This window comes from Adiantum capillus-veneris, chromosome 11 (assembly GCF_014529385.1).
Source record: "Adiantum capillus-veneris isolate H3 chromosome 11, ASM1452938v2, whole genome shotgun sequence".
Classification (NCBI taxonomy): Eukaryota; Viridiplantae; Streptophyta; class Polypodiopsida; order Polypodiales; family Pteridaceae; genus Adiantum; species Adiantum capillus-veneris.
In genome coordinates this window covers 94,913,999-94,936,007 of record NC_140941.1, presented here as the reverse complement: position 1 = coordinate 94,936,007, position 22,009 = coordinate 94,913,999, and the positions used below count along the sequence as shown (strand labels likewise).

The 22,009-nt window shown below is 45.0% G+C and overlaps 1 protein-coding gene across 2 annotated transcripts in view; it reads right to left on the bottom strand.

Moving 5' to 3' along the window:
• Positions 1 to 22,009, bottom strand: part of LOC147447676 (AP-5 complex subunit zeta-1) — an 84,546-nt gene that overhangs the window by 18,723 nt on the left and 43,814 nt on the right. For both annotated transcript variants that reach the window (XM_086523404.1, XM_086523403.1), the window contains exons 3-5: positions 4,449 to 4,540; positions 4,228 to 4,324; positions 4,100 to 4,143 (exon numbers count right to left, since the gene is read on the bottom strand). In XM_086523404.1, the coding sequence (XP_086379530.1) occupies positions 4,100 to 4,143; positions 4,228 to 4,324; positions 4,449 to 4,540 (233 nt within the window). The remainder of the gene's footprint in view (positions 1 to 4,099; positions 4,144 to 4,227; positions 4,325 to 4,448; positions 4,541 to 22,009) is intronic.

The following is a 22,009-nucleotide window of genomic DNA, read 5'->3' as shown; positions in this document are numbered from 1 at the left end:
CTTTGCATAAAACATATGGTCATCGAAGTCCGAACTGTCAGAGGATGACTCCTCCGTAGAGCTATCAGAAACTGGTCAAAATCTGAGTTTCTTTGCCTTTTTCTTGCTCTTTTCGAAGCTTTGCTTTTTGCTTCACTTTTTACCCTTTCTGTCCTCCTCGCTCTGAGTCAGAAGAGCTAAAAGAACTGTCAGAAGAAGAGGAAGAAGAAGAAAAGCATACACGCTTCTTCTGCTTTCCTGCAGATGCAAAAGAAGATTGACGACCCAAATAACCAGGGTAATCAGTCCCCTTCTTACACTTTTTCAATTGCTTTTTGGATTGATTTTTCGTGTCCAAAAGCTGACTAATCTGAGTCTGAACCACCTCTTGAAGTTCTTGTTCTATAAACATCCTCGAAGGAGGAGGTTTCTTGAGTGCCGCTTTGATTGGTGGTTCGGTGGCTTTCTGCCACTGAGTGTGCACTTCAACGATGGATTACTAAGACAAAAATTTTGCAAATTGAGGGTCTTTCGCAAATTTAATCATCTGCTTTGTGCACTCGTCAACCTATTGTCGACGCTACATCTCTTGAAGTTCATACTGAGTAGGCCGAGGTGGCACATACTCTTCCTCTGTTAATTCATTAAAATCTTACGCGTGGTCTCCTCCCGCATCAGCAGATGCAAAAGAAGTCGACTGATTCTTTTTGAATCCATAAGTGTCGTAAAATAAGGGATCGGATTTCCCGGTAGAAGAGAAATCGGCCATGCTCTGATACCACTGTAACAAACTTGGACACCCCAAGTCAAGATTCTACCGCGACACAGCAGGGATTCACTTCAAATTTATTCACAGATCACAAGAGGGTCGACACGGCCCGACATAGTTCCGTGCCAAGAGATATTGGCCCCAAAGATTGGCGCCCCTTTCGGTATTTATTTTTATATTAATCTTTGAGCAAAGTACAACCAAGCCCGCGACTGCTCACTGTCAAACTCTGCGTCCAGATGCTCTGCAGAGTGAGCCCCAGAGGGTCCTTATAAAAAGTTACAAGGGTTGCTAAAAGTAGAGTCCCCCAAAAGCATCTAAAATTAAAAACAAACCATCCCAAAAGCTGCCAGCACTAAAAGCGGAATTCCGTACTGCTGTTCGTAAAACGCCGAATGTTCGTACAGTCAGCAAAAAAGCGGGGAGTCCGTACCTTGCTACCACATCAGCACAGTCAGCGCGTATCTCGGACATCCGTACACCCACGTTAGCTTGTCGGTGCATTTTCCGGGCGTCCGTATTTGCTGCCACGTCAGCATGTTGTGTGTGTTTATGTCCGGGAGGCTCTGCCACATCACCAGTTTGTGACAGAATCCCCAGTGACTTGATGAAGAAGTTTGTGCTTCAGAGTACACCAGAAGACTTCTATGCTTGATATATATGTGGTAGCCAGGTTGGTGGGATTGTCTAATCATGTCCTTGATTCCCATCATAGAATATATGTGATATCAAGAGATATCAGCATGTATTATTGGCATGCAAGGTAGGTCGCTTGCAGTATTTCAAGGGTGGGTGTGTCACCAGGAGGTGTATTTTTCTTGTTGCCTTCTTTAAATATACTACATATTTTGATTTATTCTAATTTTACTTGTTTTCCACGGAACCCTTGAAAAGGTGCAAGTGGACATTACATGGCCAGTGTGAAACCGCTGCGGCCAAACAGATTTCTCACATCGAAAATCTAGGTCGGTCGGTTAGGGACTGGTCGGGCCAGTTAGCACTGAATTCTGATGAGTATGGAAGCCTGTGTGCGCCTAGTGGAATTTGGGCTACTCGGCCAGTAACAACTATATAAGTTGATGGGAACTAGGGAATTAAGAGGCAAACTCGACACAAGGCAGTAGAAGAGCAACCTGCAGGTCAACACACACTCACACGACTCTCATCCCAAGAGAGGGCGCCCAAAACTAAGAGAGAAGGCTGATTTTTTCATAAGTGCATTTAGAAAGTGTGTGTGAGTACTAAGTAATGGGTGCAGGTTCACAGCTTTAATGAAAAGCTTGCCTTCTCCTTTGTCTCATGTAGCGCGATGATTTGCTCTCGCGCATCTCTCTCTCCCCTTTGCATATATGGTAATGCGCCACTAGTTGGGCTTCTCGGTGGAGTATGTACAGTTTTGGGGTTTTATGCGCGTTTGCCAAGGCAAGAGCCTTCTGAACAGGAACCGGATTAGCCAATTGCTAATCCCCCATAGGTATGCACAGTTCCATCGCGGAAGATTACGAATTTGGAGAGTTTTCTTGCTTGAAAACTCGTTCAAATCATAGGAGGATTGTCCTATTGCATGCAAGAGCCCCTTGGAACACGCGTAGACTTGTTCGCTCCGCTAAAAACGATCCAAAACAGAGAATTACAGCCTGCTGTGTTTTTTTGCAGGTTTAGGGTTTCGCACCTAAACTGCAAGAAAACACCAGGGCACCTGGCAGTGACAAAACAGGAAATTACAGCACGCTGAAATTCTGTTACAGCTTGCCAAAAAGCTGCTAAATTGCGAGGGAATCCGTCCTAGACACAGGGAATTTGGCGTCGTTATGCTTCCGAAATTGGGTCAAAAACCTGCAATTTCAGCCCTCCTCAGGTTTGGACAGCTTTGATCTATGAGTTTAAAACGTTTGTTCTTAATTGAATAAAGAAATACCGAAAGGGGCGCCAGTCATTGGGGCCTACAAGATGTCGGTCTTCGCGTGCGCAGTGACATTCTAGTTGTTGGACGCACCTGTGTTCTCTTTTCTTCTCAATGCTCTGTGTAAAATTAACAGATAATTGAGTAAGTACCGCCCTCTACTATGTAGAGGCTGTTTATACTCATCCATGATCACATAAAGCAATTCCGCCTCTGGGCTACTATATTTAGAGGTAGAGCAAAGTAGCATATGGAAATATAAAGAGGGCGACAATCCTCTGCCTAACTCTAATCCATATAAAACGAGCATGTTCATCCCTCTGTAATACCTGTATGATAGGATGTAACTCCTCCATGTAAAGCATGGCAAACCCTCCCTATCTTCTACTGGTACCCCACAAGCTTTTTTCCTAGCCACTTAATTCCATCTATGGGTATAGACTGTCGGCAAGGTCCTCGAGTCTCGCCTTACATTGACGAGTCTCCGTATATAAAACAATATCTCATCCTTTAAAAGTCAGATGCACCTCCATCCGATCAGAGTGATCCGTGGCACAATTAAAGGAGGTAAGCCAACAATTATGGGATTATAGAGTGGTGTCACGGGGGAGGGGGAGAATAGGCAAAATTATGGGAGTATAGAGTGGTGCACCCGGGGGGGGGGGAGGAGGGATAGGCAAGATTTGGTGGGAACAAGTTAAGGGATAAAGTGGAAGGGAGGGGCCCAACTCTGAAGTCCATATGAGCAAGAGAACAAAGAGAGAACAATACTTCATATGGTAGGGGTACCAAAAATGGAGGTTTCCAAAGATTTATTTGTCGAAGGTGTGTGGCATGCCAAAAAGGAACACATGTAACCCAATCAAAATTTATGTGAGTCTTCCAGGGTGGTGCAAAGTATGTAGCAGGCTATAGAGGTTGGGCCCACAAGTCCAACAAATGGTGGGTCCAGGTAGATGGGAGAGTGTGGGGTTGTCTTGGCAAGCTCTCTCACACAAGGCAAAGATGTTTCTTTGGTGGGCGCATATTTGAACCACCACAAATGCTTTCAATTTTATATAATGTCAATGGTGTTTCAAACAAATGTTTTCTAGTTGAAAGGCATTCTGTTCTGGATGTCTCTTAAGTCACGCCTTCAGGGGTAGTTTTCTAGGAAAATGTATGAGTTTGGAAGGATGGCAATCAAGGCTGCAACATTCATGTCATGATTTCCTAGCATGACTGCTTAGGCATCTCGGTTGAAATATTCATGTCATGATTCCCTTGCATGTCCATTTCCACATATTTTGCATATCACATCGTGGTCCTTTTGTTATTGTGCAAGTGGTCTCTTCACCACAGTTTTTCATTGTGATTTATCTATGCACATTACAAACAAAACAGAGAAGAGTCCATACAACTTAGTAACCCAAAACTCATATAGTCCAAGAAATGAGAAGAGCTCTTACATAGTCCCGTTCCATGCAATGATTTTAAGTAGAAGAGGGAAATACTGCAGGCACAGACTTGGAAGTTTAAAATCTAATATGCCAATTTGGATTCAGCAAGTAAAACCTAATAAGAACAAACTATGTACCTGAGGGAGTAATGCTGGATGTGAAAGCAAGAGTTTTCTTTTATTGTGATTTAAAAAATCAAGTGTTGCACAAGCTACAGTTCGATCAGCATATAGTCTGTTGAGGGAACCAGATAAACCAATCAAGTAAGCCAACCCCCAAAAAAGAGAGAAACCAGTAAGGATTTTAAAAATATAGAAATGGTTAGAACACAGTCATTCCTTGAATTGCGAGTACTTACCGACTCAAACAGGACTTGAAAAAAATATTCAAACTTGGATCAGCGTCATGTAGTACATAGTCTCCAAAATCGAGGTAGAACTGAAGCATAGCCTGATAAACAGAACAACAGAGAGCAAAATGCAATGAGAGAAGAATTCCACAGAACAATGTAATAGACTTGGACACCCCAAGCCGAAGATCTAGAGCAACACGTGACAGAAACTGAAAACAACTGTGTGTGTGGGGGAGAGAGAGAGAGAGAGAGAGAGAGAGTACAGTGGAGTTCCGCGCCCAAAAACACTGGCCCCAAAGACTCATGCCCCTTCTCGGTATTTCTATTTATTAAGCTTCAACATGTCCGAGGGTCCTCTCTCAAGTAAGCTTCCAAGCTACTCTGCCCTGAGAAGAGGCCCTGGCACACTTTTGAAGGCCCCTGGCCTTGCTCAAAGGCATCACAGCAGCACTGTCAGCACGCTTTGTGGCGCAAAATGCGGGAAACCGTATAGCGCTGCCACGTGCAATTTTTGGGCCTACCTTTTATTTTAAAAGGTTTTAGGCCCCTCAGCTGGGTTCCAAGAGTCGGGAGGGTTAGGGTTTTAATTCCTAACCCCCAGGGCCACTCGGATAAGTTCTGTAAGTTGATAAACCTTCTTCTAGCTCTTTCTCTAGGGCTTAGGCCCCCTTCTGTCCAGCCTTTGTCCTTTAGGCTATGCCATGTCATCACTTTGTGACATACCCCCCTCTTGAAAGAATTGTAATCGCCCTCGATTACGCCTGCAAAACAAAAATAGGACAAAAACTAGTTCAACAGACACTGCCTCTAAGTACAGACGTACTAGACGACATATATCCAACACTTGCACGAAGACGACAATCATTGAACATTCACATCACTATCCCCGTTGAGATCTTAGATGAGATCATGATCCTTGTTACTTATTTAGCAATCACATCCACACCGTGTTGGTCTTTTCACGGATGTCTTGATCTACTAAATCTCGTTACTATTATATCCACATCACCCCTCATGTGAGCAAGAAAAAATATTGCAGTCATTTCGCCTTTTAAACATGCACTCAAAAATTACACACAAGAGAGCACATGTAGCACATTCATTTTGAAATTACCATTTCAAAGTACTTCTTTACGTAAAGTCATTCAATAGAAAACTGTCAGCCCGTCAATATGCCTGAAATCTCAAAAGAAATCAATGACTTTACTCCATCGAGGTAACCTGTGACAAAGGAGTAGAGTAACTCCTCTCTTGTGCAATCCGCACCGCACCATATTCAAACAGCTGATTCATCAGCAACTCTTGGAATAGTCGATGCTAAACCAAAAGCTTCAAAGTAAACCTCGAGTATCTGCTAGGTCCTCCTCCTCCATCCACTTGGCATCAAGAGCCAGATAATTCTTGAACTTGACCAAATACCATTGTGTCAGCTTACCTTTCACTTTCCTTTCCTTGTGAGCCAAGCCTGTTCAAGAATGAGAATCTCCTCTGTCTCTTCTACTTCGGGCTGCTCATCTAGTTCCTTGTCCATTGGCACTTTACTTTTGAAAGGTCTTGATGGACTCCCATGAAATGCATTGTGAATCTTCCAAGTATCCGGTACCTTCAGTCTGAACGATACATCATTTATCTTTTCTTGTGTCTAGAAAGGTCCATAGCATTGCATACATAGCTTTGGAAAAAGACCTTCCGTTTCCATAGGCGTGCCTTCTCAAACCGTAGTAGCACTCAATCATCTTCCTTCAGCTGCAAGTCACGTCGATGCTTGTTTGCTACCTTCTTATGCCTTGCTTGAGACTTCTCCAAAGCCTCCCGTACCTTGGCAAAAGCAGTGTCCAGATCCTGTGTATATTGATCTGCTTCAAAAATCTTATCGTTAGTGCTCAAGTGTCTGTGCTCTCCCTCACTCTTGGAGAATACCATGATGTCGTCGACAAAGGTGTCCACAAATGACCGGTCCATAGAATCGCATACTTAGCTTTGGAAAAAGCCTCTTCTTACTCTTTCGTTTTTGTCACAATCTTGGTCCCCTAACACGACACACGAGAGAATCACTTGAATTATTTCACAACTTTTTAAAAATCGCAGTTCACTTTGGTCGACATGGCCCGGCGTAGTTCTGCGCCCAGAGAGATTGGCCCCAAAGACTGGCGCCTCTTTCGGTATTTCTTTTATATTAATGCTTACTCAAATTACAACTCCCGTGGGACCTCGGCTCCCAGACTTTGCGTCCAGATGCTCTAAAGAGTGAGGCCCTTGGGCCCTTTTTATTCTTACAAGGGATGCCAAAAGCAGAGCCCCAAAAGCAGTTAAACTCAAAAGTAAATTCGCTTAAAAGCAACTGGTTCCCAAAGGCTGCCAAAAGCAATCAGTGCAGATTACGAAAATCCGTACAATCTGCCACATCAGCAGCACGTTTCGCGGAAGCCCGTACTGCCACATCAACTGCCGTCAGCGCATTTTGCAGGCTTCCGTATTGTTTGCCACGTCATCATCTGTAGTACTGCATGTACGTACAGTGTGTCCACGTCATCATGCGGGCACCAGTGCCACGTCATCATTTTGTGACATACCCCCTCTTGAAAGAATTGTAATCGCCCTTGATTACGCCTACAAAATGAGACATAAGCCATAAACCACTAAGTACCGACGCACTAAACGACACAAATCCAACACTTGTACAAAGACGACAGTCACATCACATGACATTCAGATCACATTCAAATCACATCACATTGAATCTAGGACCATGCTTCGTGGCGACGTATTTAGTAATCGCATCTAGATCCGCACGGGAACTCACTGTTGTCGATTAACTAATCCCATATCTCAATCACGTCCATGGATTCGGTTCTGATCTAGGAGCATGATTCTTGGCAACGTATTTAGCAACCGCATCTAGATCTATCTCAGATCTCACTGATGTCGGATTGACTAACCCCATATTGCCATCATGTCCATAGATTTCTGCACTCTAGCACTGTCGTGTGCAAGTAATCATCCCATGTCGAAGTACTTCTTTCATAAAGTCATCTAGCAAAATACTCTCAGCACATCAGTATCCCTGAAGTCCAAAGGAAAATCAATGACTGTATTCCATCCAAGCAATCTGTGACAAAGAAGCGGTGTAAATCCCCTCTTGTGCAGTCCCACCTGCACTAAATTCAACACGCTGATCTCCGAGAACTCTTGGAATAGCCAAAGCTAGACCGAAAGCGTCAAGGTAAAGTTCCAAATCTGAGGAGTATCTGATAGGTCCTCCTCCATCAACTTCACATTCAATGCCGGATGGTTCTTAACTAAGAACTACCGTTCACTTTACCTTTCTCTTTCCTTTCCAGTATTTGTTCCAACACGAGTATTTCCTCACCCTCTTCCAATTCTGGTTCATTCGGGAGTTGCCACTGCTCCAAAGTCATCATCATCTCATTCTTAATCCTGTTATATGTTCACAAATAGCAGGTTCTTTCATACAACATTAGTTTCATTCAAAATTCAAAATCATCTTCTATTTTCATAAAGCAAAGTAATGCTATCCATGATTTTCTAATATCTGTTCTGGAACGAGTATCTCCTAACGATATGTCCTTGTTCTCCACATTCAAAACATTTTCCTGCTTTTGAAATATTCCTCCACCTGTTTTTTTGTCAATCCATGTTCTTCTGTCAATCAAGATCGTGTATCTCTTTGTCGTGTGTTTTTGTTCTGACTTGTCCAAGGTTCATCTGGTAGGTAAGTCAATTGTTGAATGGACTCTGACTTCTTCTCAAGACAGTAGTCTCGAATTTCTTTGGAAAGTCCACAACAAAACCTCTCAATCTGCTCCTAGAAAGAAGAGGTCGGAAGGAATGTCACAAACTGCTGACGTTTAAGCCATTGAAGAACGGAGCCGACTTGCAGATCACCGGCCGAGGGGCCTAAACCCTAAGAAGGGGAAGCAGCAGAAACTGATGACGTGGCAACTGTATAGACAGCCCAGATTTTGCGCTGACTGCTGATATGGCAGCCTGTACGGAATCCCACTTTTCACGCGGACTACTAACGTGGCAGACTGTACGGATTTGCGCGACTTGCGTAGCTGACGTGGCAATTGTAAGGATTTCTGTAAATCACGCTGGCAGCTTTTGGACATCTGCTTTTGGACCAAATGCTTTTGAGTTTGAAGGCTTTTCATGTAAACTGCTTTTAATGGCCAAGGGCCTTTAAATATGAGGCTAGGGCTCATTCTCTAGTATGCTTCTGGACTAAGGTGCAGAGGATGGAGTAAACGGCTTGTACTTTGATGATGCAATATAACGAAATACCGAAAGGGGCGCCAAGGTTTGGGGCCAATACTCTCCGGGGTGGAATTCCGCCACTCCATGTCACGTGTGCTCTCTCTTTCAATTTCAATTGTTATTGAAGTGCTAAAAGTCTGTTCAGTCTATTCTTTTCTATTGGCACGTGGTGCCCGTATTGTGACACTGGTATCAGAGCATCAGGCATGTGCTTTTCTGAAAGCATACCGGTTCTACAAAAGAGCAAACAAAGCAAACCAGAGACTATTGGAATTTTATTTTAAGTATCTTCGGGCCTCGATCCCGGACTTACTAGGCACTCCCCACCCTTACTTCATCGCGCATCGGGCGCGCTCCTGTCTTACAGGGCATAAGCCAAAAAGATCACTTACAAGAGAAGGATCCAAGATTTGTTTCGAGTCACTGTTTTTCTCAAAAGCAGTGCCATGCAGATGTTGATGTCTATAGCTACCAAGCCGCACACTCCAAGGACTTGGCAAGCTTTCAAGAAAAAAATTTGCCCGAAGTTATATGGGTTCTGACATCTTCCTTCAAAGTGCAACTTCTGACAGAGTGGGGCATCCTAAAATGCTTGCCATGGAAACCCTAGCAGATTATAACTTGAAATTTCTCAATATCTCTCCGTAGGTGTCTCTTCTCGAGCTGATAACCTTGGAGGTTCAGTGTGATTGCTATGTCTTGGGACTACCATTGAAGCCAGAGGAAGACTGTCTGTCCAAGAGCTGATGGACCATGCTATGGTTGGCTACGACCTTATGGAAGGAATCTAACCCTAATTTTTGGTGCAAGTTTCAGGATGGAAGTCAGTCGACTTTTCGAGCTTGACTGATGTCGAGATTGCTTTTTAAGTTTGAGTTTTGCTTGAGAACTTGTTTGGTGATCATGTTTGGAATTTTTCGAATAGATGGTATTTGTTTTGAACCTATCTTGGTGCAGATTTAAAATGTTTGACTCTGGTTTTAATAATGGTTTCAATAATTGGTGATTTTACTCCCGATTGGAGTAGTGAGAAATGCTGTTTTGGTATTGTTTGAACCTTGGAACGACGCAGACGGGATGTCTGGGAGCATTTCGTTGTATGCTTGAAAAGCTCGCAATGATGCAGACGGGATGTCTAGGGAGTGTTTCGCTGTATGCTAGAAAACCTCCGAATGACGCAAACGGGATGTCTGGGGAGCGTTCGGTTGTATACTTGAACCTCCAAGCGACGTAGGCTGCGGTCTGGGGAGCGCTTGGTTGTACAGTCTTCTGAGCTCATGGCCCGGACCTTTTTAGGTTATTTGTGGGGGGAGTGACGAGGTAGTCGTTGAGTAGCTTCATAAAGTAGACCGTTTGTCTTGGGGCGCTGTTTGTTGTGTCTGTAACATGCATATGTGAGCATTTGTGTTGCATTGTGATGTGCCAACCACTGAACATTCCTAATTGGATGAGATTGCCTGGGTATGTAATTTTAGTGCATCAAGACAACCATGGAAGATTAGTGCGGTCTAGGTGTGATGGCTACTTTTACTACGCGGGCATATCAAGAGTTCCAATCTGGACGAAAGGAGAAGCCAACTCCTTAACAAAAAAAAGGAGCAAACTGATTGTCCCTCGGAATGACCCTCGAAAATTTTTAAGCTTACTTGAATTGTTTTGCAGATATGCTGTAATCGCGGGCGATTACTCTCTTTCAAGGAGGGATGTCACGATTGCTGACGTGTCAAGCCACTAAAGAACGGAGCCGACTTGCAGATCACCGGCCGAGGCGCCTAAACCCTAAGAAGCAGAAGCAACAGAAACTGATGACGTGGCAACTGTATGGACAACCCGGATTTTGCGCCCACTGTTGACGTGGCAGCCTGTATGGAATCCCGCGTTTCACGTTGACTGCTGATGTGGCAAACTGTACAAATTTGCGCGATTTGCGCTGCTGACGTGGCACTTGTACGGATTTCCGTAAATCACGTTGGTAGCTTTTGGGCATCTCTTTTGGACCAAATGCTTTTGATTTTGAAGGCTTTTCATGTAAACTGCTTTTAATGGCCAAGGGCCTTTAAATTTGAGGCTAGGGCTCATTCTCTTGTATGCTTTCGGACGAAGGTGCAAAGGATGGAGTACGGGCTTGTACTTTGATGATGCAATAGAAAGAAATACCGAAAGGGGCGCCAAGGTTTGGGGCCAATACTCTCTGGGGTGGAATTCCACCACTCTGTGTCGCGTGTGCTCTCTCTCTTTCAGTTTCAGTTGTTATTGAAGTGCTAAAAGTCTGTTCAGTCTGTTTTTTTCTATTGGCACGTGGTGCCCGTCTTGTGACAAGGAAAGCATCCCAAAACCTTTCACAGTAAGCATCCAAAGTGTCACCCCCAGTCATCCGAAGGTGGTTCCAATCGGTTCTCACATCTCGTTCATACTCCTGAGTCAACCAAGAAGAAATAAAGAGTTTCTTGAATTTCAACCACTTTGTCAATGCTTGTTTCCTTAACAAAAGAGTGGATTACCATGTCTCTGCATTGCCTTTCAGAAAGGATGTTGCCCGTCCGATCTTGGAGTGCTCTTTACAACGGCCTCTAGAAAATGCTATATCAAATTGTTTGATAAAGGCAAAAGCCTTGGGAGCATCTCGCAACCCTAAAAAGTACTCAACTCACCAAAGATAATTTTTTTAAAGCAGGTCAATCCAAGGTACGGGAGGCTTTGGAGAAGTCTCAAGTAAAGGCAGCAGACAAGCATCAACGTAACGCAACTGAAGGAAGATGATTGAAGGCACGCCTATGGAAACTGTCAGTATACACAGGATGTGGACACTACTTTTGCCAAGGTACGGGAGGCTTTGGAGAAGTCTCAAGTAGGGCATAAGAAGGCAACAGACAGGCATCAACGTAACGCAACTGAAGGAAGGTGATTGAAGGCACGCCTATGGAAACTATCACAAAATGATGACGTGGCACTCCTACCCACAGGATGACGTGGGCACACAGTACGAACATGGCAGTAGAACAGATGATGACGTGGCAAACAGTACGGAAGCCTACAAACACACTGAGAGGTAGCTGACGTGGCAGTACTAACTTTTTGCGAAACGTGCAACTGCGTGGCAGATTATACGGATTTTCGTAATCTGCGCTGACTACTTTTGGCAGCTTTTGGGAACCAGTTGCTTTTAAGCCAGTTTACTTTTGAGTTTAACTGCTTTTGGGGCTCTGCATTTGGCATCCCTTGTAAGAATAAAAAGGGCCCAAGGGCCTCACTCTTCAGAGCATCTGGACGCAGAGTCCGAGAGCCGAGGACCCGCGGGAGTTGTACTTTGAGCAAGCATTGATATTAAAGAAATACCGAAAGGGCGCCAGTCTTTGGGGCCAATTTCTCTGGGCACTGAACTACGTCGGGCCATGTCGACCAAAGTAAACTGTGATTTTTAAAGTTGTGAAATAATTCAAGTGATTCTCTCGTGTGTCGTGTTGGATTCTCTTCTTGGAGGGGACCAAGATTGTGACCATGGTATCAGAGCACGGCCGATTTCTCTTCTACTGGGGAATTTGATCCTCTTACCATGACACACATGGATTCAAATGACGAATCCCGCAAGAACCAGACGAACCCTTCTTCCGATACTTCTTAAATGGGAGGCAGTACGGAAAATTTGAATGGATTAGTAGAATACAAATATGGGCCACGTCGTCCTACGCAAAGTCAGCTAATGGAGATGCAATGTCAACAGCAGGTTGATGAGTGTGCAAGGCAGATGATCAAATTTGCGGAGGATCCTCAGTATGCCAAATTTTTGACGCGGCACCCGATTGACGAGGTGCCACCCATTGGCAGAAAGCCATCGATACCCCAATCAAGTCAGCCCTCAAGCGACCTTTTGTTCCACGGATGTTTACGAAAGATGAACTCGAGGACGTTGTTGAAAAACGAGTCAACCAACTATTGTGTCAAAAGAAAAGCAACTGAAGAAACATAACAGGGGAATTGATTTCTTCGGTTACTTGGGCCAAAAATCCTTGTTTGAAAACGACAGAAGAAGCGTGTACGCTTCGAAGGATTGTCTAGTTTGTCCTCATCTTCTTCTGACAGCTCGGACAACTCATCTTCTTCAGACTCCAGTGACAAGGGAAAAAGGTCAAAAAATTCGAAGAGGGTGCTTCGAATGGGTGGAACTTGTCAATGAATTGATACAAATACAATGGGGGCAATGGGTTGTATATATACCCCCACCTCACTAAATTGTCCTACCCAAACTTTGACAAATAAGTGAAATAAATACCTAGAAGCCAAAATAAATATTGGCATCACATTGGGCGATTCACTTGAGATGCCATAACTTTAACACCCTCTCTGCAACTCATAGTGGACATAAGAAGAGGGAAGACTTTGTTGAGTGTGTGCCCCTTTGTGCCCAACACACGAAAAAAAGCCACGCAAGAGCCAACGCTACACAATTCTATCCACGGCAGCGTCTGCATTTCGATTCTTCTCTTGCGCAAGGATTCAGGTCACGTTGCAGAGAGGGAATCTCTCTCTCTCTCTCTCTCTCTCTCTCTCTCTCTCTCTCTCTCTCTCTCTCTCTCTCTCTCTCTCTCTCTCTCTCTCTAGCACGTCTCTTCAACCGCGCTTTGGTTGAGGGACTACCAGGGGAGTGGACCATGCACACCATTGTGCCGATCCACAAATCTGGCGACACCTTGGACCCAGGGAACTACAGGACTATCATGATTGGCCACACATTGGCCAAACTATATGGGGCAGTTCTTGAGGCAGAGCTCAACACATATGCAGAGGCATCAGGGCTACGTGCACCAAGATAGGCAAGGTTTCGACGCACTTTCTCGACCATCGATCACATCTTCGTGCTTCGCTGCCTGATCGACAGAGCGAAAGCACGGAAGAGACGACTCTACTGCTGCTTTGTGGATTTCCGCAAGGCTTTTGACACCATCCCTAGAGAGAGACTCTTTCAGCGTCTCCAGGAGCTACAGATACCATCTGAGATGATATGGGCCATTCATTCTTTGTATGCACAGGTCATAGGTAGAGTGCGGTGCCCAGGTGGAGTATCGGACCCCATTGCTAGCACCATTGGTGTGAAGCAAGGATGCCCCCTCTCCCCGACCCTATTTGGCCTCTACATGGACGAGATAGCAGATTACATCCTACGAGCAAGCGGGGCGGGCTCCAACTTGACACGTACACCAGTCCATATTATGCTCTATGCAGATGATATTATTCTAGTTTCTAAGACACAGGAGGGACTACAGAGCCACCTACACACCTTGGATGATTTCTGCACACATCGAGGGCTCACAGTGAACCTTGGCAAGACCAAGGTCATGATCTTCCACACCTCCAGGACAGTCCGGAGTAGAGCAGTGCTCATGGTAGCAAGTGGACAGGTTGAGGTAGTTGATTCATTTGTATATTTGGGGGTGACTTTCACTGGCACCACGAGCAGATTTTCCATGACCCAGGTAGCCAGAGACCGGCTTACACGAGGATATGCAGCATTGGCCACCTTAGAGCGCAGATGCCACCAGGAGCACTTCCAGGAGCCCCGCACCAAAGGGTGGCTTTTTGACACGTTAGTTACACCTGCCATGATGTACGTTGCCGCAGTATGGGCACCAGGACTCTCAGCATCTCTCTGGACACAGATAGAGCGCCCACAGATCATTATGATCTCTCGTTTGCTCCATAGCAAACCATCAGTACCACACGACATCATCAGAGCAGAGCTAGCGGCACCCCCGATGCTAGTAGACGCCCTCTTCCAGACAGTTTGCTTCATCCAGCGCATGCGAGAGCTTCCACCAGACAGACTCACACGCAGAGCTTTCGAGGCATTGATACAACTACATCAGGAGGGGGACACCAGAGCATGGTACTCACAGGTCACAGAGTGGTTCACATCCCATGGCTTGGACATCACAGACTTGCCCCCTTTTCAGTATGATCTTGACTCCCCATACATACGCCTCTCACACCATGAGAGGAATCGAGTTCTCAGACAGGATCTCTGGCAACTATACATCCGAGAGACATGGATCACACCAAGAGAGCCTCTTCCTACGAAGAGGCAATACTACAGAGACCACTTCCTGACCATCCTAGCAGATGGTTTCATCCAGAGACCGAGATACATGGCTGTCCACATGCCACATAGAGCACGGGTTGCCATTGGACAGCTCAGAGTATCATCACACCAGCTAGAGATTGAGGCAGGGAGAGCTGCACATGTCCCCAGGGCAGAGAGGATATGCAGAATTTGCACAGCAGACATTGAGAGTGAGAAGCATTTTGTGTGCAGATGTAGAGCATATGAGGGGATCAAAGGCAGATTTCCGACTTTGTTTGCAGATCAGCCCACCTTACACCAGATTCTTCAGTCCAGAGACGAGCGACTTTTCGGCCGCTTCCTCATAGAGGCACAGCAGCACAGGGACTCTCTCCTTCAAACATCATCAGTCGTGAGAGACGAGTGCCAGACACAGCTTACAGATTTCTTCCAGAGGGGCACAGTAGTACCACCATCCTAGACTACTCAGAGAGGAGTGACTCTACAGCAGGCTGAGGAGGTCCGAGCTCGCAGACGTCCACGTCCCCATGGGCGTAGGGCACCCCGACTTCACCAGAGAGATCCAGGAGATCCAGGAGCGCTACTACAGATCTCTAGAGGAGAGACGCATCCGAGCTTTTGCAAATCCAGCCGCCATCCTACGGGGATTGTTCACACCTCACTCACCCATGCACCATGTCTTACACCCTGATTACGGGACAGGATGGAGCTAGAGATATGATAGCATTTCTTTCATGATTGTATATACCCCAGCATATAGGATTGCATCTCTCCCCTCTTTTTAAGAACCCCCCCCTTGTACCACCTCCCTCCTCCCTCAGTCCTTACACAGGATAGCTATTTTTGCTTTGTACCTTTTCATCCTTCACAGGATATCCAGAGGACACCCACCCCATGTACTTTGATTTGTCTCATAGGCCGATTTCGGCCTCCTATGGACGTTAAAAATTCTTTCTTTCTTTCTCTCTTCCTTTTCCCTCTCTCTCTCTCTCCCCCTCTTCTCTCTCTCTCTTTCTCTCTCTATGCTTCGCACATAGTGCAAAGAAAGATCAAACAAAATACTGTAGTTTAATTTGATTGTAAATCAGCAAATTAGTAAACAATTGCCTGATTTTCATCGAAAAAATCAGTAAAATTAATAAAAAAGCTTCTGATTTTCAGCATTTCCACCTGTTAAATTGCTGATTTTTACCAAAAATCAGCAAAAGAACACTAATTTTCACCTGCACACATGGTTACAAGAAGAAAAAAAGGTAATTTCAGATCCAAACTTTGCAGACATGGTTCTCTATGGCATGAAGCAAGCCCCTCAAGCGTGGTACCAAAAGATAAGACTCTTTCTTCCTACGACACTCCTTTCCACGATCTTTTGTGATTACAAGTAGCCATGTTGAGCACATCCGCAGTACTATGGAGACCTTGGCTAAGGAGTTTCAGATGACAGATCTTGGCTTGCTTCACTACTTTCTTGGATTGGAGATATGGCAGACAGAGAGGGGCATCTTTCTCTCCCAACAGCGCTATATCCCAGAATTGTTGGAAGCATTTGGCATGATTGATTGTAAACCTATCTCAACCCCTATGGATCCCAATCAGTTGGCACAGTGTGATTCCCTAGATGTAGCAGATGCTACAAAGTATCGGAAACTGGTCGGTTCTCTTATTTGGGTTCTCAACACTCGGTTTGATGTCAGTTTCCAAGTGAGATTTCTCAGTTCTTTCATGCAGGAGGCTCTTTGGACTGTGCGGTATTTGAAGGCGAGGCATTCACTATGCGGCTAGAGGTACAGACTCCCGGATCATTCTACGAGGATGGAGTGATTCAGATTGTGGTGGAGATCCAAATGGACGATGGTTGACTACAGGTTACACCTTTTCTTTTGGCTCAAGAGCAGTTTCATGGAGCAATAAGAAACAACCTGTAGTTGCCTTATCTTCCACAAAGGCAAAGTACAAGGCTGTTTGCAGTGCTACTTGTGAGTCAATGTGGATACAGAGGCTACTTTTGGACATGGGTTTTCCCCAGCAAACGAACATCATGTACTCTGACAACCAGAGTTGTATAGCCAATGCGAGAAACCCAGTGTTCCATGCCCGAACCAAGCATATACAGATACGGTACCATTTTGTTCGTGAGAAGACCAAGGATGGCTCTATCCGACTAGTGTACATCCCGACGTCAGATAACTCTATTGATAACCTCTACCACAGGCGACATTATCCTCTCATACCAGCTCCCTTGGACTTGTTTCCCGTCCAGGAGCTGAGAGGGGGTGTTAAGAGTTTAGATTCCTATCCGATGGTGGCTCCAATGTCTCCCAGGAGCAGATTAGGTAGTGAGGGCTGTTTTGTGGCTGTGCCCGGCCGTATCCGAGGTAGACGTACCTGTTCTCGGCAATGCACTCCATGGTGTTGCTCACCCAGTAGGCTGGCATGAGGCAGGACCCCCATTCCTAGGGTCTCCCAGGGTCAAAGTCTCAAGTGCTCTGCAGTTCTGCTAGTAAATATGTGTGTCAACTCACTTTCAGTGAGTTCACATATTTATTAGCACTTTTAGCCATTTATCATGATCGTGGATGGTAGGTAGGGCAAATTTCCTAATTGCCGATATATGAAACCCACCCCCTTGTATGTTTGGCATTCTAGTGAGTGCAAAGTTCCGACGTTAGGGCACACACTCTCTCTCTATGGTTTTGCAGTTTGCTAGCGTTTTGGAGTGTGTGCGCCACATTCTCTCTCTAGCGTTTCCTCTCTCCACCATCGACCTCTATGAGGCGTTTTCAAGGTACATGGATCACAATCCATCATGCTCCACGTAATAAAAATTGCAATAGAACTATCCAAAAAGGTTTCCCTATGGTCTAGGAACACTTTCATATGGTCAAATGGTAAAAAAGCAGTGATTTAAGCACTCAAATTGGAAGGTTTGGTTCGTAGATGTTGTTGGACTCATTTTTGACACCCCTTTTTTGTAGCTTTATACATATGAACATGCCACCCGATGTCAAAAGGAAGTGTGGATTTCTTTTTGTGGTTTTTTTAGCTTGCTTTATTAAGCACATGCACATGCACGACAAGTCGCTACTGTAGTGCGAGCTCTGTCGGGTTACTATAAGTACCCGCTAGTGAGTTTTTTGAAGTGAAACTTGTATAAAGCTAAAACTCATTAAAAAGCTTAAAAAAATTACTCCAAATTTCAAAAAAATTCAGGTTCTATCTCGTTGTGTCTCGTTGATGCTTTTGGGATGAAACGTTTTACCCTCGTCTTGCCTTCTCTACATGTAGTCGTACCGAGACATCTCTCTATTCACACCAATTTTTCACATAGCGGCCTGTAGAAATAATTTTGATTATCTTCATATCTCTTCCCATTCATTTTTCAATATTTCTTCCAAGCTTTAAAATTCCCCAATTGGAGTTTTGCTCTTCAAGGTTACGACTAGTTCTTTGCAGGTTATGGCTATGGAAACCTAGCAAATTGTGTGCAGACAGATTTGGAGGGCATATATCTATGAATTGTGGAGTTGATTGTGAAACTATTAGTTTTTAATGTTGAATGGTGAAAAGGGAGTCCCTTGTATTCATATGCATTGGTTTTTCTCCAACAATCACTCCATCTCTCTCTAGCGCTCCCTTTCCCCTCCAAGTTGAGCCCCTACACGTGCAGTCTCATGCGTCCTTGGCTACAAGTGCCCGTTCGGTGGGCGGTACGCACTAGGAGTCTGTGTACGAGGAGATTTGTCGCAATTGATCCGAGATCCATTAGCTGCCTGGTCTTGAGAGGAGGTTTTCTCGGTGTTGTAGACAAGTTTGTCACTTGTAACCCCTTTCCACTGCACCCTTCACAGGAGGGGGGGCGGAGGTGTGTTCACTAAGTGATAATGTGGCATTACTTGACGTCGGACAGAGGAGAAGACACGACACGGGAAGGCCATACCCAAGCCACCCAAATTCACATTGCAAATCACGGGAAGAAAAGTAAGATCTGCAGCGGAAAATGTAAAGCTGTTAACGTGGCACCTAGGTGTGGGAGGGGAGAGTTCCAGTCAATTATGAAAACCTTAACTATCACAAGTGTGATGACATAGCATACTCTCATAAGGGATTAGGTCCAGTGGACCAGTGGACAAACAGAAAGTAAAAAAGCAGAAAACTCGAAATCTTGCCAACTGATGAAGTGGCTAGTAATTTCCGCAAATAGCGTCACAAATCACGCTGGCTTGTTGACGTGGCTCTACAGACAGTTTTGGTAACTTTTGAGCGACAGCTTTTGAAAGTCTAGCTTTTAGCACTTGACTTTTGGGGGTGCCCAGTTTTAGGGCTCCCTTGTACCTTTAAATATGAGCCTATGGCTCTTTCTCTGGCAAATGAGTTTGGGAGCCCTACAGAGAGGAGAGACCCACGGCAAGTTGTACTTTGTGATCATCAATCAAGAAAGAAATACTGGAAGGGACCCCAGTCTTTGGGACGCCAGTGCTTCTGGGAATGGACTATTCTTTCTCTTTATTCAAGTTCAATTGTTGCAATTTATTGTCGTGTACCGCTATTAATTTTCTCACTTGGGTGTCCACACCTTTTATAGTGGTATCAGAGCTTAGACGATTCTTCTCCTACGAAAGATCCGATCCTTTTTCTGTAGTGCACATGGGTTCTAGCAGTGAATCCGGCACAGAAGACCATCCCACCGACTACACGTGTGCAAGAGGATGAAAAGCACTCCACCCCCAGTGGAGACACGGAAAGAACCAACAAGGAATCAAATGGTAGAAAACTGTCACAAACTGGTGACGTGTCAAGCCAATGAAGAACGGAGCCAACCTGCAGATCCAGGCCGAGAGGCCTAAACCCTATGAAGAAGCAGCAAAAGAAGTTTTCACCAACTTACAAGTCCTCGCCAAGTGAGCCTAATATTGAAGAAGTTTGTACCAACTTATGGGGCCCCATTCGATGGGGCCCAAGAAACTAGAAGCAGAACCCACAAAAGGCGTAAAAAGATGATGACATGGCAGTTGTATAGACGCCTGCGATTTGCGTTGACAGTGCCACGTGGCAGCCTATACGGATTTTCGTATTTGACGTAATTGCATGCTGCTGTGGCAATTGTACGGATTTCCATGAGTAGCACTGGCTGCTTTTTGGAGGCCTAATGCTTTTAGAACTTGATGCTTTTCATGTAACTGCTTTTGAGAGGCCAAGGGCCTTTAAATATGTGCCATGGGCTCAATCTTTGGCACGTCTCCGCCTGGAAGTGCAGAGGACAGGGTACCGGCTTGTACTGAGTTGAAGCAATATAAAGAAATACGGGGCGTCAAGGTTTGGAGCTAGTGCTCTCTTGGGGTGGAACTTCGCCACTCCCCGACTCGTGTGTCGTGCATCTCTTTCACTTCAATGTTGTTTGAAGTGCTTAAAGTTGTTCAATCTATTCTTTTGCGTTGGCACATGTAACAAACTTGGGCACCCCAAGTCTAGAATTTGTCGCGACACGAGAGAAATTCACTTAAAAACACTTCACAATTTGAGTTCACACGGCCCGGCGTATTTCCGTGCCAAGAGAGATTGGCCCCAAAGATTGGCGCCCCTTTCGGTATTTCTTTTTGTATTAATCTTTGAGCAAAGTACAACTCCCGCAGGTCCTCATATCTCAGACTTTGCGTCCACATGCCCTGAGAAGTGAGGCCCTTGGGCTTCTTTTATTCTTACACAGGGATGCCAAAAGCAGAGCTCCCAAAAGCAATGAAACTCAAAAACAATAAGTCCCAAAAGCGACTGGCTCTAAAATCTGCCAAAAGCAACCAACGTAAGTTTCGGAATTCCGTACAGCAAGCCACGTCAGCATGTCAGCACGAAAAGCAGAAATCCGTACGCTGTGCCATGTCAGCCAGTCACCGCGATTTAAGGGAATCCATATAACGTGACGCATCAGCGTCTTTACTCTGCTTGCCACGTCATCATTTTGTGACAGCACATGGTGCCCATTCCCGTTACACAAACCTCCTTCCCAAGAATCAAGAGAAGACAACGGCAACTTTCTGGCGGGGATCTCAACAAAGTAGAGTACAAGCATCGACTTCAAGTTAACACCTATGCCAAACAAATTATAAACTAGTCCAAGGACCAAAACTATGTGAAATATTTGAAGAATCATCCGCTTGATAAGGCTCACTCATAATGGCAGAACGCCATCCACTCACCTATCAAGTCGGCCATGAAGACTAGCGCAAAGTCGGGTGTAAAAAACTGAAAAGTATACACACAAGAAGAGTTTGACAAAGCTCTTGAGCAGAAGATCGGTCAAATGATGAAAGCAACCCAACACTCTCGAAAGAAAAACAAGTTAGAAGATTTGCGAGCATCCCGATAATTCCTATTCCTCAAGTTTAGTGAGGATGAGAAAAGGCAGAAGAAGCGGAGAAAGAGAAAGAAAAGCAAATCCAAGAAGAAGCCTAGCAGTTCCAAGGAGGAGACCTCATCCTCTTCCGACAAATTTGATAGTGATACCCACACTTTTGTACCATTTTTGTTAGGAAGCAGAATCACCTATTAAGAGCCACTCAGTATGATCACCTTGAAAAGAAGAAAAAGAAGACCATAGAGTTCAACGATGGGGTCCAAGTAGTAAGGTTTGAAACTTTTTTGAGCTACAGGGATTCCTATCGAGCCCGTTCTTACATACTACAGTATGACACTGCTTTCTCTAGGGGCAACTTCTCTGAAGCCTCCAGAGTATGAAAGGTGGCATCTTTTATGAAGGGCAATGCTCAGACATGGTGGTCGACGCTGCTTCTCTACAGTAAAGCTCTGAAAACGTGGGTGAAGTTCAAGAAAGTTTTCACTTTGGTATGGCTGACAGAGGAGTACGAACAAGATGTGATATGGCTTGGAACCATTTGAAGATGCGGAAAGACGATACCTTGGCTATGTATTTCAATGATTTTGGACTTTTTTGCCATTTGCTTCTTTTAGAAAGGGTTTTGTTGTAGATTGCCTAAAGAGATCCGGCGATACTGCTTGAATCAAAAGTCCAAGAGCATTCACAAGCTCATGGAACACGCGAGTGATGGTTTCTCCATGCACTCAAGCTCATTCCTTGACTTATGCAGCGGACGAGGTGTCCAAGTCAACGGGGAAGGAATCTACCAAGAAGGAGAAGAAGGGCAAGAACTAGAAGAAGAAATCCACAAGGCCTAAATTGACATAAGAGCAGCGTGCTACG